Source organism: Lissotriton vulgaris, chromosome 3_1 (assembly GCF_964263255.1).
Source record: "Lissotriton vulgaris chromosome 3_1, aLisVul1.2, whole genome shotgun sequence".
Classification (NCBI taxonomy): Eukaryota; Metazoa; Chordata; class Amphibia; order Caudata; family Salamandridae; genus Lissotriton; species Lissotriton vulgaris.
Genome location: NC_141689.1, coordinates 338,177,641 through 338,203,885, shown reverse-complemented (window position 1 = coordinate 338,203,885; position 26,245 = coordinate 338,177,641). Strand labels below are relative to the sequence as shown.

The window sequence follows — 26,245 nt, the reverse complement described above, 5'->3', positions numbered from 1 at the left end:
TCGCATCAAAGACCACCGGAAAAAGAATCAGCTGTTTGTGGGGTTTTCTGGGGGAAAGAAATACGTGGCAATGCAGAGGAGGATGCTATCCAGATGAATAGTCTTTTGCATCTGCATTAAGATCTGTTACGCGTTGGCCAAGAAGCAGCTCCCTGACGGATTAGGGGCTCACTTCCCCAAAGATCAGGCTGCTACTATTGCATTAGCATGCAGAGTGTCTGAGCTAGATATATGCCAGGCCCGCAAAATGGGCGTCCGTGTACACTTTCAGAAAGCACTACTGCCTTGTCACCCAGGTCCTACAAAAGGGCATTTTGAATTTTCTGTCCTGCAGGACTTTTTGTTCTGAGTCATTCCACTGACAAACCACTAGAGAGGGTACTGCTTCGGTATTTATTTTAAAGGTGAGGAGTCTGTAGTGCTCTTTCTATTGCTAACCTCAGATTCCACATTGCCCTCCTACGTCGCCGTTCTGTGGATTGGACTCTTTTTCCATCTAAAAAGGTCCCAATTTAGAGATTTGTACACTGATATGAACAATTGGTCTTTGGGCTCTGAGGGCATGGACAGTGTCTAGAAAAAAACTGACCTCAATGCTCTTGGATGGTGCAAACATGCTGTTCCAGCTGTCACTTTCAGTGTAGAGTTGCATGCTGAGAGGATGGCCAAGATGGGATTTAGTGTTAGATTTACATGCTGGTGTTAGGATGTATGGCTGAAAATAACCTGAATTGAATTTTGAAAATAGTCCAATGGAACGGCTGTCAGTAACATGATGTTTTCTATTTTTATTTTTTTTTAAACCAAAGGTTTTCCTACTTGAGTTAGAGGGAGATTTAAAAAAGTACAAATGTATAGTGTATATATATCAATGCTAGAGCACTATACTGAAAGATAAGTAATCATATGTTAAGGTTGAGTATCTTAGCCATTGGAAATTCCAGTTGATGCTGTGGTATGTCCAGGATTGTGAATCTAAGAGGAAATGTTTTCACCTTGAGCACCTGCTTAGCAGGTAAGTGCATACTATTTTAACTAAGTGTGTGAAAAGAGAATCAATAATCATTTGAAAGAATCCTGCACTATATTTATAACATTCTGCTTTGTCATGGTTTGTCTCTATTCATGTTATAAGATTCTCAGGATTGTTTCTGGATGATAGTGCACTTTAGTAAATAGAGAAAGCTATATGGAAATATGATAAAGAAGGAGACATTGTGTATGTAACCATTTTAACTGCACGTTTCTTTACATCTCACATTCCAGATAATCACTAGTCAGATAATGAAATGTTTAATTCAATTGGTAATTGGTATTTGTTGTCTGCTATTAGGTTATATCTCAAGTTCCGCCTTATCAACCACCAAGACTCATACCACTTCAAAATATTATTGATTATAACCAAAGTATTCAGAATAAACCTCAGCAATTGTTCGGAGAGCCTATTGCTGGATCCATTCCGCTGCTGAAAGCAAACATTGAACCTTTTGAACAAAGAGACGTGAAAAGAGAAAGTAAAGGACGGTAAGTAGACCACACATTTGAGGGAATTCCACTTCCCCTTATCTATAGCTTAAAATATAAATCTATAAATCAGAAAAAGTGAGAAATATTTACTGATCATACACATTGCTAACTTATAACCAAAGAAAAAGATGTATGTAATGGGCATTTGTAGGAAGATATATGTGGTAGGTATCTTCTGAAATAGTCTCATAACCACGTGTTTAATGACTGTTATCTAGGCTTTATTTGGTCTTGGAAAGGTGTTTGCGCCATTGCAAGGCATGATTCCATTTGAAACATTTTGAACCAAAGCACCATGTCATATCAGCAGTTGTTGTCTTCTCTGCCTTGTATTGTTTCTCTAATGTTGATTGTCAGACATACGTCAAAGGCCAGTTAGTCCTGTTTCCAGCAGACAATATCACTCTGATGGGCCACATACAGAAACAGGGAGGTACACATTATCTGCATCCGTCAAAAATTTACAAGAAGATGTTGTACTACATAGGAACATCTACTGCCTAGTTGAACATTTGGCAGAGGTTGACAATGACTTTGCGGATCTTCTGAGCAAGAGAGGAATCACATGAGTGGGGTATAAAGATGAAAGTAGGTGGGGCCTTCCTCAAATGGACCTCTTTGCCACAAGCAAAAACAGGAAAATCCACAGCCTTGTGTCCAAGTACTCGCACCTCCTAACCATGGGGAATGCTTTTTGGATAAAGTGGTCAGTAAAATGTACTTGCCCTTTACCATCTTTCCCTCATTCCATATATGGTCAGGAAGGTTAGACAAGCATCCATGATGCTCGTTGTAGTTGCCTTGGTATGAACAAGATACAGTGAATTTACTCTAGTACATTCAGCAACCTCTTTGTTTTACTGACCCAGCCATAAGGTCAAGTTTATCTCTGCTATCTTAACGTGCTAAATAGCAATTTGGCTCCTAATGTCTTAGAGTTTGATTTCTGGTGGATACTTCAATCTGCATCTTTGTTACCTTTTAACATAATACTAGGTGTCAGACTGGATCCAGAAAGTTTCAAAGATCTCAGACACCAGTAGGGGGGTGTTGGATTCGTATCAACCCTGGAAGTAGCGTCAGTAGATGTCACTGAAGCCATATAGTACCTGCCTCGGCGCCGCACCATCTGTTTAATTTTTGCAGGCCTTTGAAGCAGATCCAGAATTGGTGCTAGAAAGATGCCTTCGAGAAGCGCTCAGGCTTCAACACTTCCAGGGACTGTGAAGGACAAATATCCATCAACAACTCCCACTCTATTTGTTTCTCGTGCTTGGGTTCCAGACATGACACCAAATTCTACTTCAGCGTGAATCCCAAGGCAATTAAGGAATGGGAGGCCAAACATTTTGCAGCCTGTGCTTGCGATGAAGGGAAAGACCAATGTCATTTTCAAACCTTTTCAAGGTCACTTTCTCCCACTCCTCCAGTTAACAGAAGAATCATAAGAAACACATGAAACATTCTAAAAGTAAGTCACATATGTGCCCTCTGACTCTCACAGGTTCTTCATCCTCAGAACTAGTTAGTAGTGGTCGAGCAGTCTGACCCATTTTTCCTTAGTCACCACAATCTGAGGTGGACCTTGAGCCATCTGGCCTTCCCCCAGCACCGATAACTGTCTACCTAACTTTCCACTGCCAGGATCTGAAATAGCAGTGTTATCCAGTATTGGGGTATCTTTCATAGATTCACATGCTTAGAATCATCCCCACCGACGAAGTGGGAGTCTTGCTGTATAATAAAACATATACATAATAGTCATAAAAAACATTATACAATAGGCTACTATGGACAGCAAAGTCACTACATTAGCCTATCTTAGTCCTTTTGTAAAAAGAACCAAATTTGGAACCCAGCCAATCAGGCTGCAGCACCCTCTTAGAATCCTTGACAGAGAGGCAAACCCTCAAATTTTCTACCGCATGTCGTGTGACAGGGAGTCTCCCTGAGCTCTGCTCAGTTTTCTTCACCTTTGGTTGAATTTTGTGAGTAGCTATGTGTGATTCTTCTAAGAAAAGCTTATTTTTGCCTTGTTCTTCATGTGGGAAGAAGAGACTACATTTTGAAGATCCTCACAAGGAATGTATTTACTGTCTTTATCCAGCACACAAAGTTAAAGATTGCAGGATTTGTACAGTCTTCCCTGCTAAGACTTTGAAAGACAGAGAAGGAAGATTGCTGGTTTGGCTGGAGAAGTTGAAGGCTATATCTGATGTTGTTTTAGGATATGATGGCAGAGTTAGTCCTCAGGTGCCCACCCCTCTAACCAAGAAGAAGGATATATCTGATGATCCCCCATGAGATACAGAGTAAGACCTTGAAAAAGCCCCACTCTGAGTCTGGTCACTCTTCCTCTAGAAAAGAGAAGCTTTCATTCTCTTCTGAGGTGAAATCTGGTGAGAAAGGGAAGATTTCTATGAAAACTACTTCAAAGCAGCAAAAAACGAAGTCCAAGTCTGTCATGATCCCGTCAACGTTGAAAAAAGCAGTGGACGACGAAATTTCCTCAGCCGGTGTGTGCATCCTCTTTGTCGACTAAGAACCGACGATGATGTCATTGCCTGCTTCGTCGTCGATACCAACTACTATGACTACCCATTTCTTGTCGACGCCTACCTCATCATCGACGGGGCACTTGCCGTCGACGCTTCCGCCGTCGACGCCGATACAACTCCGGTCGGCGGGTCCTCTGTTGACGACGATACAACTACCGCCGAAGGGTCCACCGTCGACGACGATGCACCTCCCGTCGACGAGTCCACCGTCGACGACAGCAGCGGCTTAGACGACGACAACATCATCGACGATGGTTTTTCCGTCGACGACGTCTATGATGAGAACGTCGACGGTAGCTTCTGTTATGGCTATTTCAACTGGTACTGACTCACTGTCTATGAATATTTAGTCGATAGTGAAGTGTAAAAGACCAGCAAAATTGTCGTCTACCTTTCAATCTTCAAGAAACTATTATCAGGATGTCTCTCATATTTCACGTTTGCCTCCTAGTCACTATGTAGAGGAGTCAGATGTTGATGGACTTTTTAGTCCGGCACGTAACTCCAGATCAAATATCAGGAGGATGACGATGAAGAATAATACTATGAACCTAGTGAATCTCTGCGAGGTCATCAAGAGACTTAATTTCAGCAGGAACCTACGGCCTATGGCCCTAATGCAAGACCTCACAGCTATGTTAAGGGACTATAATACACATTTTCTACCTGCAGCGCCTGTTCCAACTCAACTTCCTATTCCTCCTGTTTTACAGAGTGCAGGTCCTTCTGCCCCTATCAATGAACCTCAGGAGGTTTTACCTGTGCAACATTTAGTCCAGGATGATGATGATGATACTGTTGCAGAGGATGGGGAATTACCAAATTCACATGGGATGAATACCTGATTCCTATGCTGTCTTCACCAGTTCCTCAGGCAATGGATTCCCCTCCTGAAGATATTGGAGGTTTTCATGCAATTATGGAGAGAGCAGCAACCTGGTTTCATCTTCCATTATCTTCCATTATCTCTGAAGCAAAGAGATTGTTTTCTTTATGATTTTAAGGACCAGAGTAGAAGGTCCGTCCGTTCTATCCCCATAATTGATCATATCTGGGAAGAAGGAACAAAAATAATGAAGAATCCATTTTCAGTACCTGCGATTCTTCCCAGAATCCATAAGAAATCCAAAGCACCAGATAATGCTCCAGCTTGCCTGTCCGGAAATCCTAGACCAGATTCTGTGATTTCACAGGCTGCTCAACTTAAGTCTGGAAATCCATCGATTCCTGTGACAGCACCGCCGGATAAGGATGTGAGGCGCCCTCTCTGGCGCACTTTTGGTCCCCCATGCAGCCGCATGGCATTCCTGTGTTCATGCCTCTTGGCCCAGCGCCATTCTGCGCCACATTTCTGCCACCAACCTCTGGCCAGGCTCCTTTCTTGCTCTTCCGGTCCTGTGTCAGGGACTTATTCTATGACACCAACAGACAGGGAATTCAAACGTTTGATGGCTTAGGACAAGAACGTTTTTTTAGCTAGAAGTATGGCCTTAAAACCTTTGAACACCATTTGCCTTTTATGGAGGTATATCGGGTCCCTGATAATATCAAGGTTTCATTTTCAAATGCCATTAGAGATAGCCAGAATACTTCATGCAACATCATTACTTACAGTCTCAAAACTGCAGATTCATGGACCAATGCTATGATGTCCTTAGTAGCGGTCCACCCCCATGCTTGTCTTCGCACGTTGGCGTTTTCCACAAATAGAAAAGCTATCTTCATGGATCTACCCTTTGATGGTGCCCACTTATTTAGTAATCAAGCAGATTCCACTCTCAATTGATTTTAGGCTAGTAAGGCTACAGCCAGATCCTTAGGCCTCCAACACTATCAACCTGAGCTTGATTGCAGGCATTGCTTAGCTATTGAGGCTTCTCTATAGGGCTCAGCTTTTGCTAAGGCTAGTTCGCAGAGAAACAGGCGCAATAGCCACCAAACCGTCTGGTCGGAAAGATCAGAAGCAAGGAAAGAGGAAGAAGGCTCCTGATCCCTCCACCCAGCCTCCTCTTCTTCCTCTCCTACACCCCCAAGAAAAACAGGCCTAGTTTGCACCTTCCAGCGCACGAGGAGCCTGTAGGAGACTAGTTGCTCTCCTTTCTACCAGCCTGGAAGGCAATTTCTTCGGGCCAGTAGATCCTTCAAATATCAGTCTTCTACCATTTCTACAGGCTCCTCCTTTTCTTGCTCCTTTCCCATATGGAGACCATCTTCCTATCCGGCAGAAAGAAGTGGCAGCACTGTTTCTGACAGAAACAATGGAGTTAGTGCCAGAGTAGGAGATTAGGCAACAACGTTATTCTTGATACTTCGTATGCCCAAGAAGGATGGTGATCTGGGTCTAATCCTTGGTCTCATGGTTTTGGAATTCTACTTTAGAAAGGAGAAGTTCAAGGTGCTAGCCTGGCATTGGAGGTGGGGTACCTGATGGGGTCACTTGACTTGCAGGATGCTTACTTCCACATCCTGGTCCTGCACCAGAATTGCCTGTGTTTTGTGGTGGAGTCCACCCATTACCAATTTAGTGCTCCCTTTGGTTTGACATTGGCAGCTCAAGTGTTCACCAAGGTGATGTCAGTATTTGCAGCTTATTTCCGGTGGTCATGTATTCCAAACTTCCTGTACTTGGACGAATGGCAGCTCAAGACCGAGTTGCAGGAATTGGTGACGCATAATCTGCAGGAATGGTAACTCTGCTGGTCAACCTGGGCTTTTCAATCAACAGGCCCAAATCTCAGCAGGAAACCTCTCAATGCATCCTGTTCATACGCTTGGTTCTGGACACTACCCTTCTTCATCCTTTTCCTCCTCCTCAGAGGGTTGATGGCATCCAGAAGATGGTTCCATCCTTTCTGGAAGGCACAGGAGTTCTAGTCCTGATGATCTTGTTACTGACACAGGGAAGATCTGTCCATCACCATTGTGGTCTCATGGGATGCTTTGGTTGCTGTGCACTGGTGTGGGAACGAGGTGAGCCTTCACTAATGGATGCCTTTCAGTTTCTTTCTAACCGTGGTAATGGTAGTGACGATGCCTCCGGTCTAAGGTGAGGAGCACATTTTGAGGGTCTGGAGATCAAGGGTCTCTAGTCTCTGGAGGAGCAGGTGCTTCATATAAATTTGCTAGAACTGCTGGCATTTTGGCTGCCACTCAAGGCCTTTCTTCTATGCATTCATGGTCGGTCTGTTCAGCTCTTGACAGACAATACAATTGCGATATGATATATTAACAAAGAAGGTGGTTAGGGTCTTATCCGTCTTTTCCTAGAAGCGTTGGGGCTGTGGTTTTGGGCATACTGCCAAGGGATCTGGATTACTTCCAGCAGCCTGGTGGATCTCTGAATGCCAGAACCGACAGCCTGAGTTGGTGTTGTGCCAATCATGAGTGGCGTGTCCTGCCAGAGGTAATCTTTGCCCACTGGGGCTCTCCTTAAGATGACTTGTTCACCTCCTTGGAAAATGATCAATGCCAGCAGGTGTGTGCCCTGCAGTATCCGTTGAAGGGAGCCTTGGGGGGTGGGAAGGGCACATTTCAGTTGAAGTGGAACTTCACCTGCACTATGCTTTTCCCCCATATCCTTGATTCCTCAAGTTCTGAGCTAAACATGCCCAAACCGGCCGAAAGTCATTCTCATTGCCCCAGATTGGCCACGGAGGGTGTGGTATGCAGACATTTAATGCTTCTCCATATTTCCCTAGCTCATGCTGTCTTGCAGACTGAACCTTCGCTTCTAGTCGGAGGGAATGGTTCTTCACCCCAATATCTGAGGCCTTAATTTGTATGCCTTGAGATCGAGCAGGCACATCTGAACTCCTTTCAGCTACCAGCGGAGGTGGTGGACTTGATATTGTCAGTGGTTTGACACTCCACCAAGTCTGTTTACTTTGGAAAATGGAGTAACTTTGTTGCTTGTTGCATGGACAACATCTTCTCCGTATGCGCTACGTTGTCCTAGCTCTTGCAGTTTGTACTTTCCCTTGCCCAGTGGGGATGTGAAGAAGCACTTTTAAGGGGTATTTCATTGCGTTGTCGGCATTCCTTTGTCTTCTTAACCAGCCTTTTTTGTTCAAGTTTCCAATAGTAATGCTTTTTCTGAAGGAGTTAGCAAACCTGTATCTCCAACCCACAACTCCATTTATTGCACTCCGGGGAGACTGCAACCTAGTTTTAACTTTTCTAAGGGGGACTACCTGTGAGGCCCAGCATAATTGTCCTTTATGAATGTTGCATTAAAGACAGTATTTTATCGGGCCATTAATCAGATGAGCAGTGAGTTGCAGGCTCTCAGCTCTTCCCCACCCTTTATCACCTTTTATTCTGATAGCTTTCATGTCAATCATACAAAGTCAGCCTCTGTCCCAGTACACTACTACACTACCTAGGAGCCTCCATTGACACCCTGCGAGCAAAAGTGTGTCCTTCAGAGTTGAGATGCTTATCAATCCTTCGGAAGTCTCAGGCTCTAATGAAAGCTCATTATCCAATCATGAGAACAGTATCCTCTCTCCTTGGCTCAATAGCCCTTGTATTTTTCTCACACTGAATGCCCGTCTCCATATCAGGCCTCTACATGAATGCCCGAGGACCAGTAGGACCAACTGACAAAGCTGTCATTAAAATGGTGGTGTTCTCCACCCAATCTACTTCGGGGCACACTCTTTCATCAGGAAACTCCTCCTCAAACCTCTGCCACTGATGCCTCATTACTAGAATGGGGAGCCCACATGGACCACCTCCAATATCAGGGCAACTGGTTGCAGAGAGAATCGACATACCACATCAGTCCCTTGGAAATGCGAGCAGTCCATCTGGCGTTGAAGGAATTTCATCCATCATGGAAGTCCAACTCCCTACTTCTTCAGACAGAAAATATAACAAACCGGTACTACCTCAACAAGCAGGGAGGGACGAGGTCCAGGCCCTTGTCTCAAGAAGTACAGGCAATCTGGCCAGAGACCTTAAAATCATTGCAACTCACCTTCTCTCAGCAGACTCCTCTAAGAAAAGTATGAGAGGGTCTTAAACAACATCATCAAAGACCTTTTCAAACTCTGTGGCACCTCAGCGTAGACTTATTCACCACAGCAGAAAACACAAAAAGCCAAAGCTTCGCATCGAGGTACTTCCAGCCAGGGAAGCTGGGGAATGCCCTGTGGATCAGCTGGTCTGGCAGATTTCTCTACGCTCTTCCACCGATCCCCTGATCCCAGCAGTCCTCCTCAAGCTGTCCCACTCGAGAGCCAAGATGAGAAGCTCCGGAGTGGCCTCGTCAATGGTGCTTCACGGACCTTCTTCACTGGTCAGTCCATCCACATCTCAAGCTGTCATGCAGACCAGACCTACTGACGAAATTCGAAGGCCAGATTGTATGCCCCAATCTCTCCTCTTTGACTTTGGCTGCATGGCTCCTGAGCTAGTACTGTATTGACATTTGAACTTACCACATGACTGCATGAATATGCTCAGAGAGGCAAAGGGGCCTTCTACACGTTTCGCATGTGCCTACAAATGGAAGAGATTCTGCATATGGTGTGCATTTAAGGACAATAACCCTACCACTTGCCAGGAAGATTTCATTCTTCCATAATAACTCCTTTTGACTCTATATACCTTGCAATTTTCTTCAATAAAGATCACCTGGCAGCTCTTACTGCCTACAGAAAATGTCCTTCACAAACCTCTTTCATCAGAGTCCCCGTCATTAAGGAGAAGGTTTGAAGATCTTCCCTCCCATTAGGCAACCTTCCCCTTCATGGGAGCTGAATGTAGTCCTTTCACGCCTTATGCAGGACCCCTTTGAGCCCATACACATAGCATTTCTCCAACACCTGTCTTGGAAAACTGCTCTCCTTATAGCAGTCGCATCTCCCTGCAGAGTAGTGAGATCCATTAACTCTGTTCACATGAACCATACACAGTATTTTATTCTAGCAAAGTAGTTATAAGGACTTACCCGAAATTCCTCCCTAAGGTAATTTCAGACTTCTATGTCAACCAGACAATCTCATAACCCACTTTTTTTCAGAATGTCTCTACTCCAGCTGAAAGAACTCTCCATTCCCTGGATGTGAGGAGAGTTCTTAAATTCGGTCTGGACAAGACAAGAGACATCCAGAAATCAGAACAATTGTTTGTCAACTACGGTCCACTCCGTTCAGGCTTAGCCATCTCTATGCAGTCCATTTCCTGATGGATAGTCTTGTGTATTTTGCTCTGCTCAAAGCTAAGAAAACACTCTCAGCTTAACCAAAAGCACTCTCCACTAGAAGGAAAACAGCTATTGGTCCTCTGCTGCGCTATATCCCTATTTCAGAAATTTGCAAAGCAGCTTCCTGGAAATCAGTTCATACATTCACCAAGCACTACTGCCTAGATACTGTCGCTAGAGCAGATGCTCAAGTAGGTCAGGCTTCCCTCAGAAACCTAATCGGTTAAACTATCCTCTGTCTCCTCCACCGCACTATATGGGGATGGGCTTGATATTCTATTTAGCTCTTAGGACTATACATGGAAATCCCCTACGAGAGAAGAAATAGTTTCTTACCTGTAACTCCAGTTCTCTCATCAGGGAATATCCATGATAAATTATAGGCAACCCTCCCTCCTCCACTGTGGAAAACACAGAGTTATCCTTACAATCTACATATATCTCACGTCACCTTCATAAATAACAAAAGTAACTGCCACCACCTGTGCATGATTGGATACTGGTGGTTTCTGGATTCTTAATGTCACAGCCTCTGTTTTAGCCATATAATGACAGCCTATGGACTACTGTGTCCTGCACTCCTCCTTCTCTATCATGAAAAAAGGGTTTATGAGGGGGATTTCTGCTGTTTGCTAAACATATTAAATTGTTCTCATATTTAATGGACAGCCCTTTTTGACTTCATGACGAATTGAGCCATTGTGGCCTATTTATATAGGCTACATTAATTGTCTATTTGTTTAAGTGTTTTTAAGACCTTCCTGAAGATTATGTATTTATTTTTATTTTAGGAGTTTCGAATAGCGCTAGCTGGACCTGAGGGTATCAGAGCGCTCCACAACAAGTAACTGATGTGCAAATGGGCAGTACAGAGAATATAGAGGAACATAGCGAAACGGACATATAAGTAGTAAAAGGTACCTGATCATGCAGACAACGAATACATTATACGTTCCTTTATAGAGACGTAGAGCACTTATCACTTTACCACTGTCATATTGCACAGTAAGATAAAAGCAGAATTTCAACGGAGGTGACTTAGTAGTGTAACATGGTAATCCACAGGCCTTGGGTCGAGAGTCCAAAGAGTTTCTTGTTCCAACAATACGAGTCTCCAGAAGGTTTTCTAGGTCCGAATCAGTGACATTGGTCGCCTAGTTAAAGTTAGAGGGGTGCCGGTTAAAGTACTTCCTTAGCTCCTATCTGCTCGCCTGAGAACGATCCAGGAAGAGGATTTTGAGCAGGTTTTTGAATTTTAGAAACGAAGGGATCGTCCTGATGTATGGGGGGATGGAGTTCCAGATTTTGGGAGCGTTTCCAGCAAACGATCTGTTCGCCGTTTTTTGTTTGCGAGTTTTTAGCGGGATGAGTGGTATTGGAGCTTCTGAGGTTCCTGGACTGGCCGGCACTTTTGAGTTTGGCGGCTAGGTATTCTGGTTTACCAGTGTGGAGGGCTTTGTGCGTGAGGCAGGCAGTTCTGAAGCTGTCTCGTAACTCAATTGGGAGCCATTTAAGTTATCTGAGTGCATGGGAGATGTGTTCGAATTTTTTAGTTCCGGTGACCATTCTGACTGCTGCATTGAAGGATGTTTTCCGTGGGGCGAGGTGGGATTTTGCAGTGCCAGTCAGGACTGCGATCCCGTAGTTGATTCTGGAGAGCACCAGTGCTTGGGTGGCTTGTTGAAGGTCCTTGGGTGGGAGGAAGGGTTTTATTTTGTACAGTAGTCTCAAATTGAGAAAGGCGCTTTTAGCGGATCTTGTAATGTGGTTTTCCATGTCCAGTTTTGTGTCTAGGGTGATACCCAATGTTCCCTCTAATTATTTTCCTCTGTGTGCGGCAGAGTAAGGTCTCTGTGCACTGCAGCGAAGGCTATGTGCGCCAACAACCTGACCGTGCGTGTAGACCAGGACTTTGATTGGGATGAAAAAACTACGGGGTCTCTCAAAGAGGGGCGTAACCAATGCAATTAAGGGCGTGGCTTAAAAGCAGTTAGGCTAAAAATATGTGCATCGCATAGTGTACCACCCAACTGATATTATGCCAGGTCTGTCTGTATCACTGCATTCAAATGGACAGCGTGACAACGCCTTAGTAAACTTTGCTCGCGAGATCCGCCTGTGTATTGTATGCATCATCCTGCAGTTTAGTTATTTTGGGTTAGTTAATTTAAAAAAAAACACATAATTTTTAATATTTTACGAGAGAGAGAGTGAGGCACGTGTGGGATAATGGCTTGCTGTGTGTTGAACTCAATCACTGTCCGAGCCCTGATCTTGCCACTGTAAACACAACTGCACTGTGTATTGATTTATTTCCCCGCATTGTTAGCTTCCCTGGTGCCTCTTGCTTCAGGGTTTCAAAGCATTTCCCCCTGCCTTGTAACAATCTAATTTGGGTCTGGTAGTGACAAGGCATGGTTTCAACAGTCTCACTGTATGGGAGGAAAACAAAAAAGAGCACGTTTCTCTTGCTGTGTTCGTGCCACCTAACGCTGACGGTGGGGTGTAGAGCTTTTTATTTAAGGGAAATGATACAAAAATATCTTCGATAGAAATGATGTGTCCTTGGGCGTTCTGATCTCTTCTTGTTCGATGATGCCACGTGTTCTCTCTGAAAACAAGCATTTACAATGCAATGGTTTCGCCTTTGGAAAAGTTAGACCTATTGGCATTGCACATGACATTTCTTTTTTTTTTATACTTATAAATAAATGGCATTGTTATTTACATTGCCAACAGCTCTCTCAGCCCATACAGCTCTCTCAGCCCACACAGCTCTCACAGCCCACACAGCTTTCACAGCCCACACAGCTTTCACAGCCCACACAGCTTTCACAGCCCACACAGCTCTCACAGCACACACAGCTCTCACAGCCCACACAGCTCTCACACCCACACAGCTTTCACAGCCCACACAGCTCTCACAGCCCACGCAGCCCTCACAGCCCTCACAGCCCACACAGCTCTCACAGCCCACACAGCTCTCACACCCACACAGCTCTCACAGCCCACACAGCTCTCACAGCCCACGCAGCCCTCACAGCCCACACAGCTCTCACACCCACACAGCTCTCACACCCACACAGCTCTCACAGCCCACACAGCTCTCACAGCCCAGGCAGCTCTCACAGCACACACAGCTCTCACAGCCCACACAGCTCTCACAGCCCACACAGCTCTCACAGCTCACAGCCCACACAGCTCTCCCGGGGAGGCAGTTATCTTTAAAAGAGTAGAATCGGGCTCCGTGTGTTCGTCTTGTGGATTCTGGGTTTGAGCACACACCCCAGATGCAGATATGCGGGACTCTTCAAAAGTAACCTCTCCTCTCCCCCCCCAGAACCCCCCCCCCGCCGCAGAATGGCGAAAACACACACATTTACAAAAAAAAACGAAACTCCGCCCACCACCTTTAACTCTGACATCGTGTGATCCTCTACAGGGGACTTGCATCGCGCTGTTCGTACTCCTCCACCTTTATACTATAATAGTTGGCTCCGTTATGGAAACCACATCTTAAGCAACCAGGCATTGGCAAAGCCGATATGCTTGCGGCCCGGCCGGACCAGATTCGGGGGCGTTCCCGGCTTTTGGCTGACGTAGCCAAAAGCCAAAAATTCTCGGGAACGCCCCCGAATCTGGTCCGGCCATGACGGACGCCTCTCTGTTCCAATGGCTAGCCTCCATTTATGGAGCTAGCCAATGGAACAGAGGGCGGATTCCCGAGCAACATACTGTAATCATTAGATTTCTACTGCGCAAAAGCTGCTTGCGCAGCATTTTTGCAGTCGAAACCTAAAAAAGTATATAACGCGGGTGTGAACAGCCTTTCTAGGGTGTGATGCCGTCTCTTGCTAATGATGTGTCAATAAGTACATTTGCTTCTCCTTGAATCTCTGGGGGATTGTAGTGATCCATCATCTGTTCTGGAACGAGGTACTTTGCCCATCCTATACCTGTTCAGACCCTGCCACAGGCTGGCCAGTCGCCCGACTGCCTCGCGCCTGCGCAGAACCCACCAGCGTGGATCGAGCTCTGTCACATACCCAAAGCCCTCTGTATCGCAATATTCACTTGCTCACGAAGAGTACCCATGCAAGACTGGCCAGCCAGCCCCGGACAAACACCATCGGCTAGCCTCTGAATGACTGTTAGGCATCTGCTCCCGCTCTTCACCCCCTCCATTGGATCTGTCACAGCGCCTATAAGTGGCTGGAAAGCTTCACATAACACTTTACAAAGACAGGAAAAATATGTAGCCACTTTTAAACTTAGGCCGTTCAGGGACACAGAGCTGGGGTGCAAATCATTTGCACCTCTTTTGTGAGTCAACAAACGGGGGGTGTTCTTTTGTTGAATGAGTTTAGTGCTGCATCGCATTACCATGGTCTCACGGCGCTTCTGGGATTAGGCCCCATCACGCCCTGGTTTCGAGGATTCCTTCACAGACCTGGCCTTGACCTCCCTCGTGGGCGTGTCCCGTTTGCACCGCCCGTCCTTGGCCGCTTGTTGGACTCTGCTGTTGTGCACATGCTAATAGAATGATGTGAGTGCTCCACTTCACCCACCGTAAAGCGCCCAGTCATGCTTTGCAGAAAAGTGAACTATGTAAGCGTGACCCGGCGTTGCACAAGAGCATCCCAGACTCGCAGTTCTTTGTGAATCCTGTGCACATACATAAAATGTGCATTCGGGGAGAGGGGCAGCTGCACTGAGAATTTGTGATACATATTGCCTTTGTGGTACGGGCTCGTGGTGTTTTCATGCAGTTGCTCTGCATGTCTCTGCCCTACGTACACCAGTGCACACGTCTCTACAGACACCACTGCAGCCCATCTCGGGTCATCACGGATGACAGGGCAGGGCGGCGCTCCCAGATCTGTCCAAAAGTAGACGCAATGAACGCTGCAAAGAAACGGCTCGATATTTTCAGCTCAACACCCAAAGTCCGCCTTCTCATCTGTGACCACAGCAAACCTTTGAACGCGAGTCAGCTGCGGTGCGGCAGCGAGCTGAGCTGCCCAAGAGCACTGCCGAGTCCTCTCTGAAGTTAGAAGCCATGACCGCGGCACGTCTTTGTGGGGATACAGAAACTGGAGACAGAAAGTGACAGGAGGCCACAGCACTGCCTAGTTTTGATTATAGATGCTCTCCCACAGCACAGTGAGGCGGACACCCACAGCAGTGACCCACCGCTGGCTGGAGCAGCTCTACCGCCTACCCCACAGCACTGCCCAGCGCTGGCTGCAGCAGCTCTCCCGTGGGTCCTACAGCACTGCCCCCCGCTGGCTGCAGCAGTTCTCCCATGTACCCACAGCACTGCCCCCCGCTGGCTGCAGCAGTTCTCCCATGTACCCACAGCACTGCCCGCCGCTGGAGGCAGCAGCTCTCCCATGTACCCACAGCACTGCCCCCCGCTGGCTGCAGCAGTTCTCCCATGCACGCACAGCACTGCCCGCCGCTGGAGGCAGCAGCTCTCCCATGTACCCACAGCACTGCCCCCCGCTGGCTGCAGCAGTTCTCCCATGTACCCACAGCACTGCCCGCCGCTGGAGGCAGCAGCTCTCCCATGTACCCACAGCACTGCCCCCGCTAGCTGCAGCAGCTCTCCCGCTCACCCTCAGCACTGCCCCCCGCTGGCTGCAGCACACGGCTCTCCCGCTCACCCCCAGCACTGCCCACCGCTGGCTGCAGCAACTTTCTTGCACACCCACCGCTGGCTGCAGCAGCTCTCTCACAGCTGCAGGCACACTGACCCACAGCACTGCCCAGCGCTGACGGCAGCAGCTGTAGCACAGCTCCAGGGCATAATGAGCAGGAGAGCCTCTGGAGCAGCCGTATCGCGTTCCCAAACCAGATGCTGAACTAACCCCAGCCCTCCACTGAACTGACCCCAGCCCTCCACTAAACTGACCCCAGCCCTCCACTGACCTGACCCGTCCCCAGCCCCTCCACTGAACTGACCCGTCCCCAGCCCCTCCACTGAACTGACCCGTCCCCAGCCCCTCCACCGAACTGACCCGTCCCCAGCCCCTCCACTGTTACAGGCTTGGAGCACACACCCCAAATGCAGATATGCGGCACTTGTGGGGAGTAACAGCTTGTTGGGTTGAAGTGGCAGGAGGGTACTGGACAGGAGCAAGTCTCCGTTCGTTCGTCATTCGGATACTTTCGGGGTTCGAGCACACACACCAGAGACAGATATGCGGCACAGGAGAGAGTAACATCTTGCTGAATTAAAAGGCAGCAGGGTTATATAGGACCCGGGGAGGCAGTTATCTTTAAAAGAGTAGAATCGGCTTAAGCAACCAGGCATTGGCAAAGCCGATATGCTTGCGGCCCGGCCAGACCAGATTCGGGGGCGTTCCCGGCTTTTGGCTGACGTAGCCAAAAGCCAAAAATTCTCGGGAACGCCCCCGAATCTGGTCCGGCCATGACGGACGCCTCTCTGTTCCAACGGCTAGCCTCCATTTATGGAGCTAGCCAATGGAACAGAGGGCGGATTCCAGAGCAACATACTGTAACTCATTAGATTTCTCCTGCGCAGCTTTTTTGCAGTCGAAACCTAAAAAGGTGGCCGCCTTCTCGCTGTTAAATAGTAACCACGTCAACTTGTTTTTAAGGAAGTGGGGTAAACACCTTTAATTTTTACTGGAGGAAATATTTTCCCATTCAGCGTAAACCATTTTCGATTCACTTTCACGCCATTGTGGATTGCCAGTAGCGCCATGAAGCTGCAGACATGTTCAAAATTTCGGTGCAGATAATAAATTGTGGGGTCACAGTGACGAGAGCTGCTGATTGAAAATGTATGTGGATGATTGATCTACTCATTAGCTATTGCGAACTTCAAACACTTACACAACTTTACACAACACATCTGTTCCTAATCTTTTTCTCTCTTCAAGCGGTTTGAGCAGCAGTTCTGGTGAAAAACTCTAGTCCGACTGGCGATGTACCTTATAGAAACATGGGCAGAAAAAGTTTTGGCTCAAGTAGTTAATTTGTTGCTTTTATGGAGGTGAGATAAGAAGGCAAGTGGATGGACGTAGCCAGTCAAGCTGAATACAATTTGCCACAGGTTGTCCTCACTGTGTGAGGAACAAAATGGAGTCTGCTTCTTTTGTTAGGTTTTGACTGAAACTGCCTCTGATTATTACAAATAGACACATTTTTATAACATCTAGGAATATATTTCGTACTCCTATCACGAAGCAAAGTAAAGTTTTTACCTTGATGCTGTCTTTTGTTCGAGCGCGGCTGGGGGCTGATTGTGACTCGCCCATCCCATTTGCATATTTATTTGAATGTTTTATATAGCACTAGCTCCACCCGAGGGTATCAGAGCGCTTTACATCCGTAATGGAAATAAACAAGAAAAACAATCATAGAACTGAACAAAACAGATTATACAGGAGATCAGACAAAATAAAAAGGAAACAGTTTGGGGTACATAGTGGAAAAATACATATGGGATAAACAGGAAACACATTGAAAGAACCAAAGTGTTGATATAAATAGATATGTTACAGTATGCCAAGGGGGATTCAGTGGGCATAGAAGGATGTGTGGGGGGTATAATGAGGGAGGAGGGTGAGGGGGGTGTCAAAGAGGGGGGTAGGTGAGTGTGGGGGGTTGGCGGAGTTGCTTAAGGAGGGGGAGGGAAAGTAGTCAGAAATGGGAAAAATAGTTTATTGAAGATGAATGATCAGTATACTTTTATTATCAATGTTACACCCACAATAGTGATTTTAAGGCATTTGTTCCATATGACTATAGGTTGGGCCATTTTATGGAACTAAATAATTTTCAAGTAGTGTATGATGCCACCTGTTTGATAATGTCAAAAAAACAAGAACAAATAAACTATCTAGTCTGATATTATATAATAACTTCAAAAAGTAGTGGTTCTAATCTACCCAAAACATGCATGATTCTTTTGAGTTCAGTTAAACGAACCTCAACCGGATGAAAGCATGTGCTATCAATTTGTTCCCACAAAACCTTTTAATCTCCCAATTTCCTACCTGAAGCCCATTTTACATACCGCAAATTCCAGTTTTCTTATACATTGCAGTTCCAAAATTCAAATTATAAAACATCATAATGAACAAGGGGTCTAATCTTTTGTTGAGACCCTAAGGGTCTATAGAGTCTGAACATGTATCTAAAATGACATCGTTTGTCGTACTCCTACTGTTTAAAGAACTCACAAAGTATAATTGCTCTAAAATTCGATCATTTGCCAGCATCTATAACCAAGTTGATTAAGAAGTATTTTAATTTTATATTCTTTCTTCCTCTCATATATACAAATCCCTACAAAGGTATTTTAGCAAGCGTTTTTTCCCTACAGTGTTTACATGAGAAACAATTGAGCAAGCAGTGCTTATTTTGCACACAAAAAAGTGCCAGGGCCCTCGTCGGGAGGCAACTGAATGCTTGCGACACCTATAGCCCCGCCAGCCCTGCCAATGACAGTTTGACTGTCTTTTGTTAGAGCGCAGATGGGGCTGATTGTGATAGAGTGGCCAGTGTAAAAATATTTGTTAATTGCAGCGCATGACGGTGCTGCAATTAACACATATTTCCACAAAGGCCCATAAACAGCCTGCAGCCCCTTCCCATTAAGGAACAAATGTAGCAAGAGCCACTTGTTATGGAACTCGTCCCGGAAACCAGGAAATTAGCATTTTTCGCAACACTCTCCTTTTAAAATCGGCGGCGCGAACACTCTCCCGTGATGTGTGCGCGCTTCAATAGGGACACTGCTCGCTGGGGGGGTCACTAAGGTGGGCGGCCGCGCACGCGTGCGCGTTAGAGGGAACACTGATGATACCTAGAGATTATACTGAGTCTGCCAGTGTGATGTTGCCATTGAGGGCGTCTATAGCTTTGAGCCATTCTGCAATTTGTTTTTGTTTTGTCTTTGTTGGAGATGAGGAGTATTTCCGTTTTCTCTTGATTGAGTTTCAGGTGGTTACTTGAGAGCCACTGTTGCACCTCTCTGAGCGTGGCGTTGAGTCTCTGGAGGTCACCAATGGAGGTGGATTCTAGATATAACTGTGTCATCAGCATATAGGTGGAAAGCGATGTTGGATTTCCTGAGTGGAGAGGTGAGGGATTGATGTAGATGTTGAAAAGCTGAGGGGAGAACACTGGCCCTTGTGGAACACCCCTAGTAACTGGGTGGAGGTCTGATTCAAAATTTTAAATTTGTATTCTTTGTGATCGGTTGTGGAGGAAGGAGGAGAACCAGAGGAGGACCATCTCTTCAAGACTAGCCCTGTCTTATAGAACCTTGAGGAGAAGCTTGTGATCGACTGTATCGAATGCAGCCAATAGGTCCAGGAGGATGAGAAGGCAGCATTGGTCCGAGTCAAGTGACTTGTTTAGGTCATCTATGACATTGAGGATTGCCGTTTCGGTGCTGCAGCCTTTTCTGAAGCCTGATTGATGGGGATCTAGAAGGTTGATGTTGTCCAAGTGTTGGGTCAGCTGAGGAAGTACACATCTTTCAATGATTTTGGACAGAAGAGGTAAGTTCGAGACCGGTCTAAGGTTATTTAAATCCTCCGTATCTAGTCCTGGCTTTTTCAGCAGAGGAGTAACTTGACCGACTTTGAGGCAATCTGGTACGACTCCTCATTTCAGTGAGCTGTTAATGACCTTGCACCAAACTGGAGCTCGGGCGAGCTTCAAATCTTTGGTCAGTTGAGGAGGTAGGTGATCAAGGGCGTAGGATGAAGGTCTTGCGTTGAAGATTAGTTTAATTATCTCTGCTTCTTAAATGGGGGTGAAGGAAGACCAGTGTTTATGGGGATTCAAGGAAGCGCTATAGATGATTTCAGTTGCCTGGATCTCGGTGGAGGGAGTGAGATTGGAGCGAAGTTAGAGATCAATCTTTGCGATTTTGTCGTTGAAAAATGTGATGAAGTTGTCACATCGTTCTTTGGAATCCTGAGTTGCGGAGGCCACTGGTTTAGAGGTTTGTTTCCTGATGATATTGAAGAGCTCTTTGGGTCTGTTGTTAGCATTGTCCAGCGCCGAGAAGAAGATAGAAGTCTTTTTGTTCTTAATGTGTTTTTTGTAGTTCCTGTGGGCTGTTTGGAGTTGCTCACAATGTAGGACGGTGGGATTTTTCCTCCAGATTCTTTCTGAGGCTCTTAGATGTCTTCTTTCTTCGTTGATGTCAGTGGTGAACCATGATCTGGATGTAATGCTTCTGGGTTTTTTTAGTTTTAGAGGGGCCCGTCATATTAGAGTTGTAGAGAGAGGTGAGTTCGCTAGTTGGGAGGTGGTCAGTGGTGCTCGAGAGAAGTGAGCTTATTCTTTCTTCTAGATCAGCTTGTGTGATTTGAGCTGTGTTCCTAATCCATTTGGGGGGGACCTGCGAGGGGAGTTGAGTTCGGACCGCTTGGTTGATTTGAAAATGGATGATGTGGTGATCGGACCAGTCCACGGGGAGGATGTGGTCGATGGTGATTGCATTGCTTTCAGCAATAATAGCGTCACGGGTTGCTCCTCAGTGATGTGTTTCTTCTGAGCAGTGTTGGGTCAGGTGAATTTGAATTGAATTTGAATTTGAAAGGATTTGTATAACGCTCGTACACCTAGCGGTTTCTTGGCGCTAACTGGCAACTGCTACTCGGGGAGTAGGAGAGGTGGGGAAAGTGACCGTTCAAGATGGGAAGGCTTGGGTGAAGAGTAAGGTTTTGAGGTCCTTTCTAGTAGGAGGTTGTTAATGATTTGAATACGCAGGTTTTTTGTTTCATTCCATCTCAGATTAAGTTCGCCAAGTATAATATTATTTTAGTTTCAAAGAGAGAAGTGGGCAATCAGGTCAGAAAGGTGTTCTCCGAATTCGGAGGAGTTACCTGGGGGTTGGTACAGGAGGTGGCATAGAGATGGCCTGTTCTCTCTTGTCTTGATCTTGACTGAGAGACAGTTATAGAGGCAGGAGGCAGTATCCGTGATGGAGATGCTATTCTTGTGAATGATTGCAAGGCCCCCTCCTCTTTGAGCTATCCTGTCTTTGTTGATCAATGTGAATCCAGGTGGTACCAACGTGCCCATGATGGGATAAGAGAGATTATTGAGCCAGGTCTCCGTGATGAATGCTATATCTATATCATGGGAGAGAATGGCTTCTGCTAGCTCGGTTGCATGATTGGAGGCCGATCTGTAGTTTAGGAGCAAGCAGTTGAAGGAGAATCTTCCGCTGCTCAGAGTCTTAGTAGTTGGGTCACTGGATAGAGCAGTTAGATGAGCTGGGGGTCTTGGGGATCTCGGTGGAAGGAGTTCTCTTCCGACTCCTGTAATTACTTGGATCATAGTTTTGGGGGAGGGATTGGAGGGAGTGTCATAAGTTGAGGCTAGGTATGCTGCTTCCTGAGGGGAAAGGGCGGCTTTTGATCTTCTGGGTCTCCCAGAGTGATTCTCCGTCCTCCATCTATTGGTCGGTGGCTGGGACCTGATAGGAGCCGGGGGCTCGCTGGATGGCGGTACCTTGGCACGCCCGGGTTGGGTGGTATTTGGCGGTGTGGTAGAGGGCTGGGTGGGTTTTTCGTTTGTGGCCAGGTTAGATAAAGTTTCGTTCAGGCCTTGGATCAGGATTTTCAGCTGAGTTTCCAGGAGGTTGAGTCGATGGGTCGTGATATCCACGGTGGGAGACGGGGTGTCTAGGGCAGCATTGCCTGGAGGAAGGAGGGTGGGTCACAGTCAGGGTGACTGTTAGAGAAGGGGCTGCCTGGTTTGTCACTGGGCGGGGTCCTTGGTAGGAGGAGTAATAGCTCAACCCGTGGATTGAGTCTCGTGTGGCCTGAAGGCTGGGAAGGACTAGGGGAAACTGAGCTTGGGGGTAATGTTAGCTCCGGGATGACTGGATAGGATGAGAGAGGAAGTCGGGGTGGGAGGGTCTACCGCTAGGGGAGGTGGGCTCAATATTCAGAGGTATAGAGTTGCAGGGGTGGCTCGTGGGGAGTTCTCGAAGAGGATGCGTGACTGGTCTGGCGCCTTGCGTGAAGGGGAAGGCTCGCTGGGGGGCAGTGAGGGGTTTGGCCAGGTCGCATAGTGGGCAAGGGTGCATTTTTTAGCGAGAGGAAGAGGGAGTCGAAGACCCCGAGGTTATCATTATAATAATAATAATAATCCACATTTGTAAAGCGAGTACCATCACCCGTTAGGGTCTCTAAGGGCTGGGGGCCGTTGGGAAGATTATGCAACCTATTGCCCAGAGTCACATGGTGCTGGGCTAATCTGCCGCCGGTCCCAGGGATCGAACCGTGATCCCCAGATTCTGGAGTCAGTCACCCTGGCCGCGGCGCCACACCTCTCCTTCCACTTATTGGCCATTATTGGTCTGTATCAGGACAGTGCCTTTCGAGTAGATGGTTATGGAGATGTTACCGCTCAGCGTCAGGTGATTCGGGAGCGAGGTTGACAGTTTACTGCTATGGGATGTGGTGGTAGTTTTGGAGATGTGAACTGTGGATGGTGATCCAGTTGTCAGGTTTTTGAGTGTGGAAGATGAGATCCATTATTAACTTTCCTTTGGAGGAGCAGTGGAAGGTATCTACGAATAGTGTTTCGGGGTGCTGTCTGATCAGTCTATGTTTGAAGAGTCTCTTCCCTTTCCTTGAGAGGTAGGGAGGGAAAGTAATTGTGAAGGAGTTCGGCCCAAAGGGTTTTAGGTAATTCGGTGGTCGAGGTGCGGCAACCATAGGCGTGGCTGGAGGCACTATATCTGAGTTCTGTGGAAGGTGGGTTTCGGGGTGTGAAGGAAGGGTCTAATGTTGCGCGTGAATGCGGTGAAGGGCTTCTTTAGGACCAGGTTAGAGAGTCTGTGATTAGTTGGGCTTAGGGAAGTGGCCCTGAAACTTTAAGGGTGTTCTCTCTGGGTGGCTAGGACACCTCTGCAGAGATCTGATGGTGATCCTGAGATTAGGGCCTGGGTGGACATTAGGTGGACGGGCGTCTAGAGGCTGACTACACCGTCATGTGAGACCCTGGGAATGTTGGAAGGGCAAAGGATCGAGCCCCTATTGTGGCCGGACCTAGTCCTAGTTAGCCAATTAGGAGACCTTCACCAAGAAGCTGTCTACACCAAGCTGTGAATTTTAATGTTGCGAAGTCCGGAGCGTTGAAGGAGCATTAGATCGGGACCATCTTGCGGCCAGTCTTAGTTTAGTTCAGGTGAGATCTTCATGGCTCTCTATGGGTAGTCAGGAAAGCTCGGTGCATTCAACATAGGGCTGCCATTATGGTGCAGGCAATTTAGTGAACTCGAGGTGGCCCTCGCAGGGTCGCTTCAGACCTGTGCTCCTGTGCACTGGGGAGCGGGAGCAGTTGACTTGTGGGTCCAGGAGGCTGTCTTACTGGTGGGAGCTTTATTTATGTCTTTCTTTCTTTTTGATTATCTTGAAAGATAGTGAGAATGGTGGCCATTACGGGGTCAGACACGGTGGGTCGTGCTATGTTGCGTCTCGGGGGTCATCTCCCATCTTGGGACGGCCTGTTAATTGTCGGGGGTCAAGCAGGTCCAGCCTTACTGTAGTAGGGTGGATCCAGGCGTCATGGGGTCTTCGTGAGGTCTTAGTGATGAGCTTTCATGGCGGCCATTACAGGGTTAGGCAAGGAGAACTCTTCATGAGTGGAGTCCTGAGGCTCTGCTCCCGCCATCCTGGTTCTCGACGGGGGTCGGATATGCCCTGCCTAGCTGTGCTCAGGAGGAGCTGGGCGTCAAAGGGTCCTCGTATAGCCTTATTGCTAGCTGGTTTCTCTGGTTTCGCTTTGACTGTTAGCCATTACTCAGTTATGGCTGCCATTGCAGGGCCAGGCAGCGAGGACTCCTATTGTGCTGAGTCCCGAGGCTCTGCTCCCACCTCAGGACGTCCTGGCTGTCACCGGGGGTCGTAAATGCCTCGTTTAGTTGAGGACCGCAGGATCAGGTCTTCCAGGGGGTCCTCCTGTGGCTTTATGAAGGGTTGGTTTCCCTGATGCGTCTGTGACTGTCGGCCATTGCTCAGTCAGGTGCAGTTGTTGTGCAGTGGCTGAGCGTCAGAGCTCGGATTCTGGGGCACAGCGTGTCTCGACGATCCGGCTCTGACAGACCTCGTTCGGCCCTTGGCACTCGGTGGGATCGAGAACAGGGGTCCTAAGGGAAGCTTCACTGGCGGAGGAGTTCCGAGGATGGAAATCTGAGGCGTAGATCCCACTCGCCTCTGCAGCAGCGTCTCGGCTCTGGCAGACCTCGTTCGGCCCTTGGCACTCGGAGGGTCGAGAACAAGGGTCCCAAGGAGGCTTCACTGGCTGAGGAGTTCCGAGGATGGAAATCCGAGGCGTGGATGCCACTCGTCTCTGCAGCAGCGTCTCAGACCTGTGCTCCCTCGTCGGAAGTTGGCTCGTTGTGCAGATCTGAAAGAGACACGTTAGTGATAGATTCCTTACCTTAGAATATCTCCAGGCGTCAGACTGGATCCGGAAACTTTTGCGTAGCAATACCCCTGCGCGCTGGTAGGCGTCGTCTGCGGCTCCGCGTCCGTCGTCGGCGTCGTGAGCGCCGGGATGACGTCATCGGAGTACTTAGACGGCGCCCATGCGCGCTGACGTCAGTTCTTCTTTTTTCCGCGCCAGCTAGCGCAGATCGGAAGAAGCTCTACCCCCAGTCACTTTTTGACTGAATAGTTTTTTGATCCTTTTTGATCTTCTCTTAGTCGACTGTCTCGACTATCGGTGCCAGGGATGCCCGGGTTCAAGCCTTGTTCGAAGTGCGGCCGACTCATGTCGGTCACGGACCCCCATCGCCGGTGCCTGAAGTGCTTAGGCCTCGACCACGACGATCGAACCTGCGTCGACTGCCGGGCTCTGACGTCGAAGGCTAGGCGGGAGCGGTCCCGCAAGCGTCTCGAGCTGAGGCACTCGGCCCCGCGCCGCTCCAGGTCCCGGTCCCGGTCCCACGGGAGGTCAAGGGACAGGTCGCGAGGTCGGAGTCATCGACGTTCCGGAAGTGGACACCGATCGTCTGGTTCCAAGTCCTCAGGTAAGAGGCATGAGAGGTCGGAGCGACACCATCGGTCCTCCGACCCGCCCCGACGCTCGCTCGATGCGGCCGGGGACTCGGGCGACACCGCCCACGCGGCTCCGCGGGAGTCGCAAGCGTCGCCGCCTGCCCCACACCTTCGGGTCCCTGGGCACGGCGCGTCGCAGGAGGAGGTCGAGAGGTACCTCATGGCCATGAGGGCCCTCGCTCCTCAGTCGGTTCCCGTGGCGCCTTCGGGCCGATCGGCTCCGTCTGGAGGTCCTTCCGGGTCGGGCGCTTCGGCCCCGACGACGTCGGGTACTTCGGGCCCGGCGCCGCTGGCGACTTCGGTCCCGGCGCCGCGCGACCTCGTTGGATCCGGCTCCGGATCCGGGACCTCGCCGGTCGACCTTACGACCTCGCCGGCGCCGTCCCTTCAGGTGTCGTCCCCGGCAGCCGATGTGGTTGCCGACCCCAATGTTTCCTACGGTCCTACTCAGGAGTCGGAGGGGCGCCGCTGGGCGCCGATTCCGTCGGCCTTTGGAGACTTCTATCTCCACGAGGAGGCCCTGGCTGTTAATCCTGGTCTCCAGGAGCCAGGTGACGAGGAGCAATGGGAGGGGTCCGAGGACCCTCTGGCACGTGATTGCCAGTCGCATCAGGACTGGACATATGAGCTTGGGGAGGCCAGTGGTATTGACACCTCGCCAGACACTGGATTTACGTCGCCCCCGACTGTGGCTTCGGAGGCGGGTTCTGCTTACAGCGTAGTGTTGACGAAGGCAGCTAAGGCCTTAAACCTTCAGCTCCCCGTCGCGGCCGTGAGGACTAATCTCCTCACTGAGGTCCTCAAACAGCAGTCCGGCTCCGCGGAGCCCCTCCTGCCGTTCAATGAGGCCTTGTGTGACGTTCTGCTGGGCACTTGGTCCAAGC

At 48.2% G+C, this 26,245-nt stretch overlaps 1 protein-coding gene across 1 annotated transcript in view; it reads left to right on the top strand.

Annotated features, from left to right (window-relative positions):
• Positions 1–26,245, top strand: part of CPLANE1 (ciliogenesis and planar polarity effector complex subunit 1) — a 2,360,818-nt gene that overhangs the window by 1,484,290 nt on the left and 850,283 nt on the right. Inside the window, exon 35 of the mRNA XM_086960545.1 lies at positions 1,334–1,524. Within this exon, the coding sequence (XP_086816671.1) occupies positions 1,334–1,524 (191 nt within the window). The remainder of the gene's footprint in view (positions 1–1,333; positions 1,525–26,245) is intronic.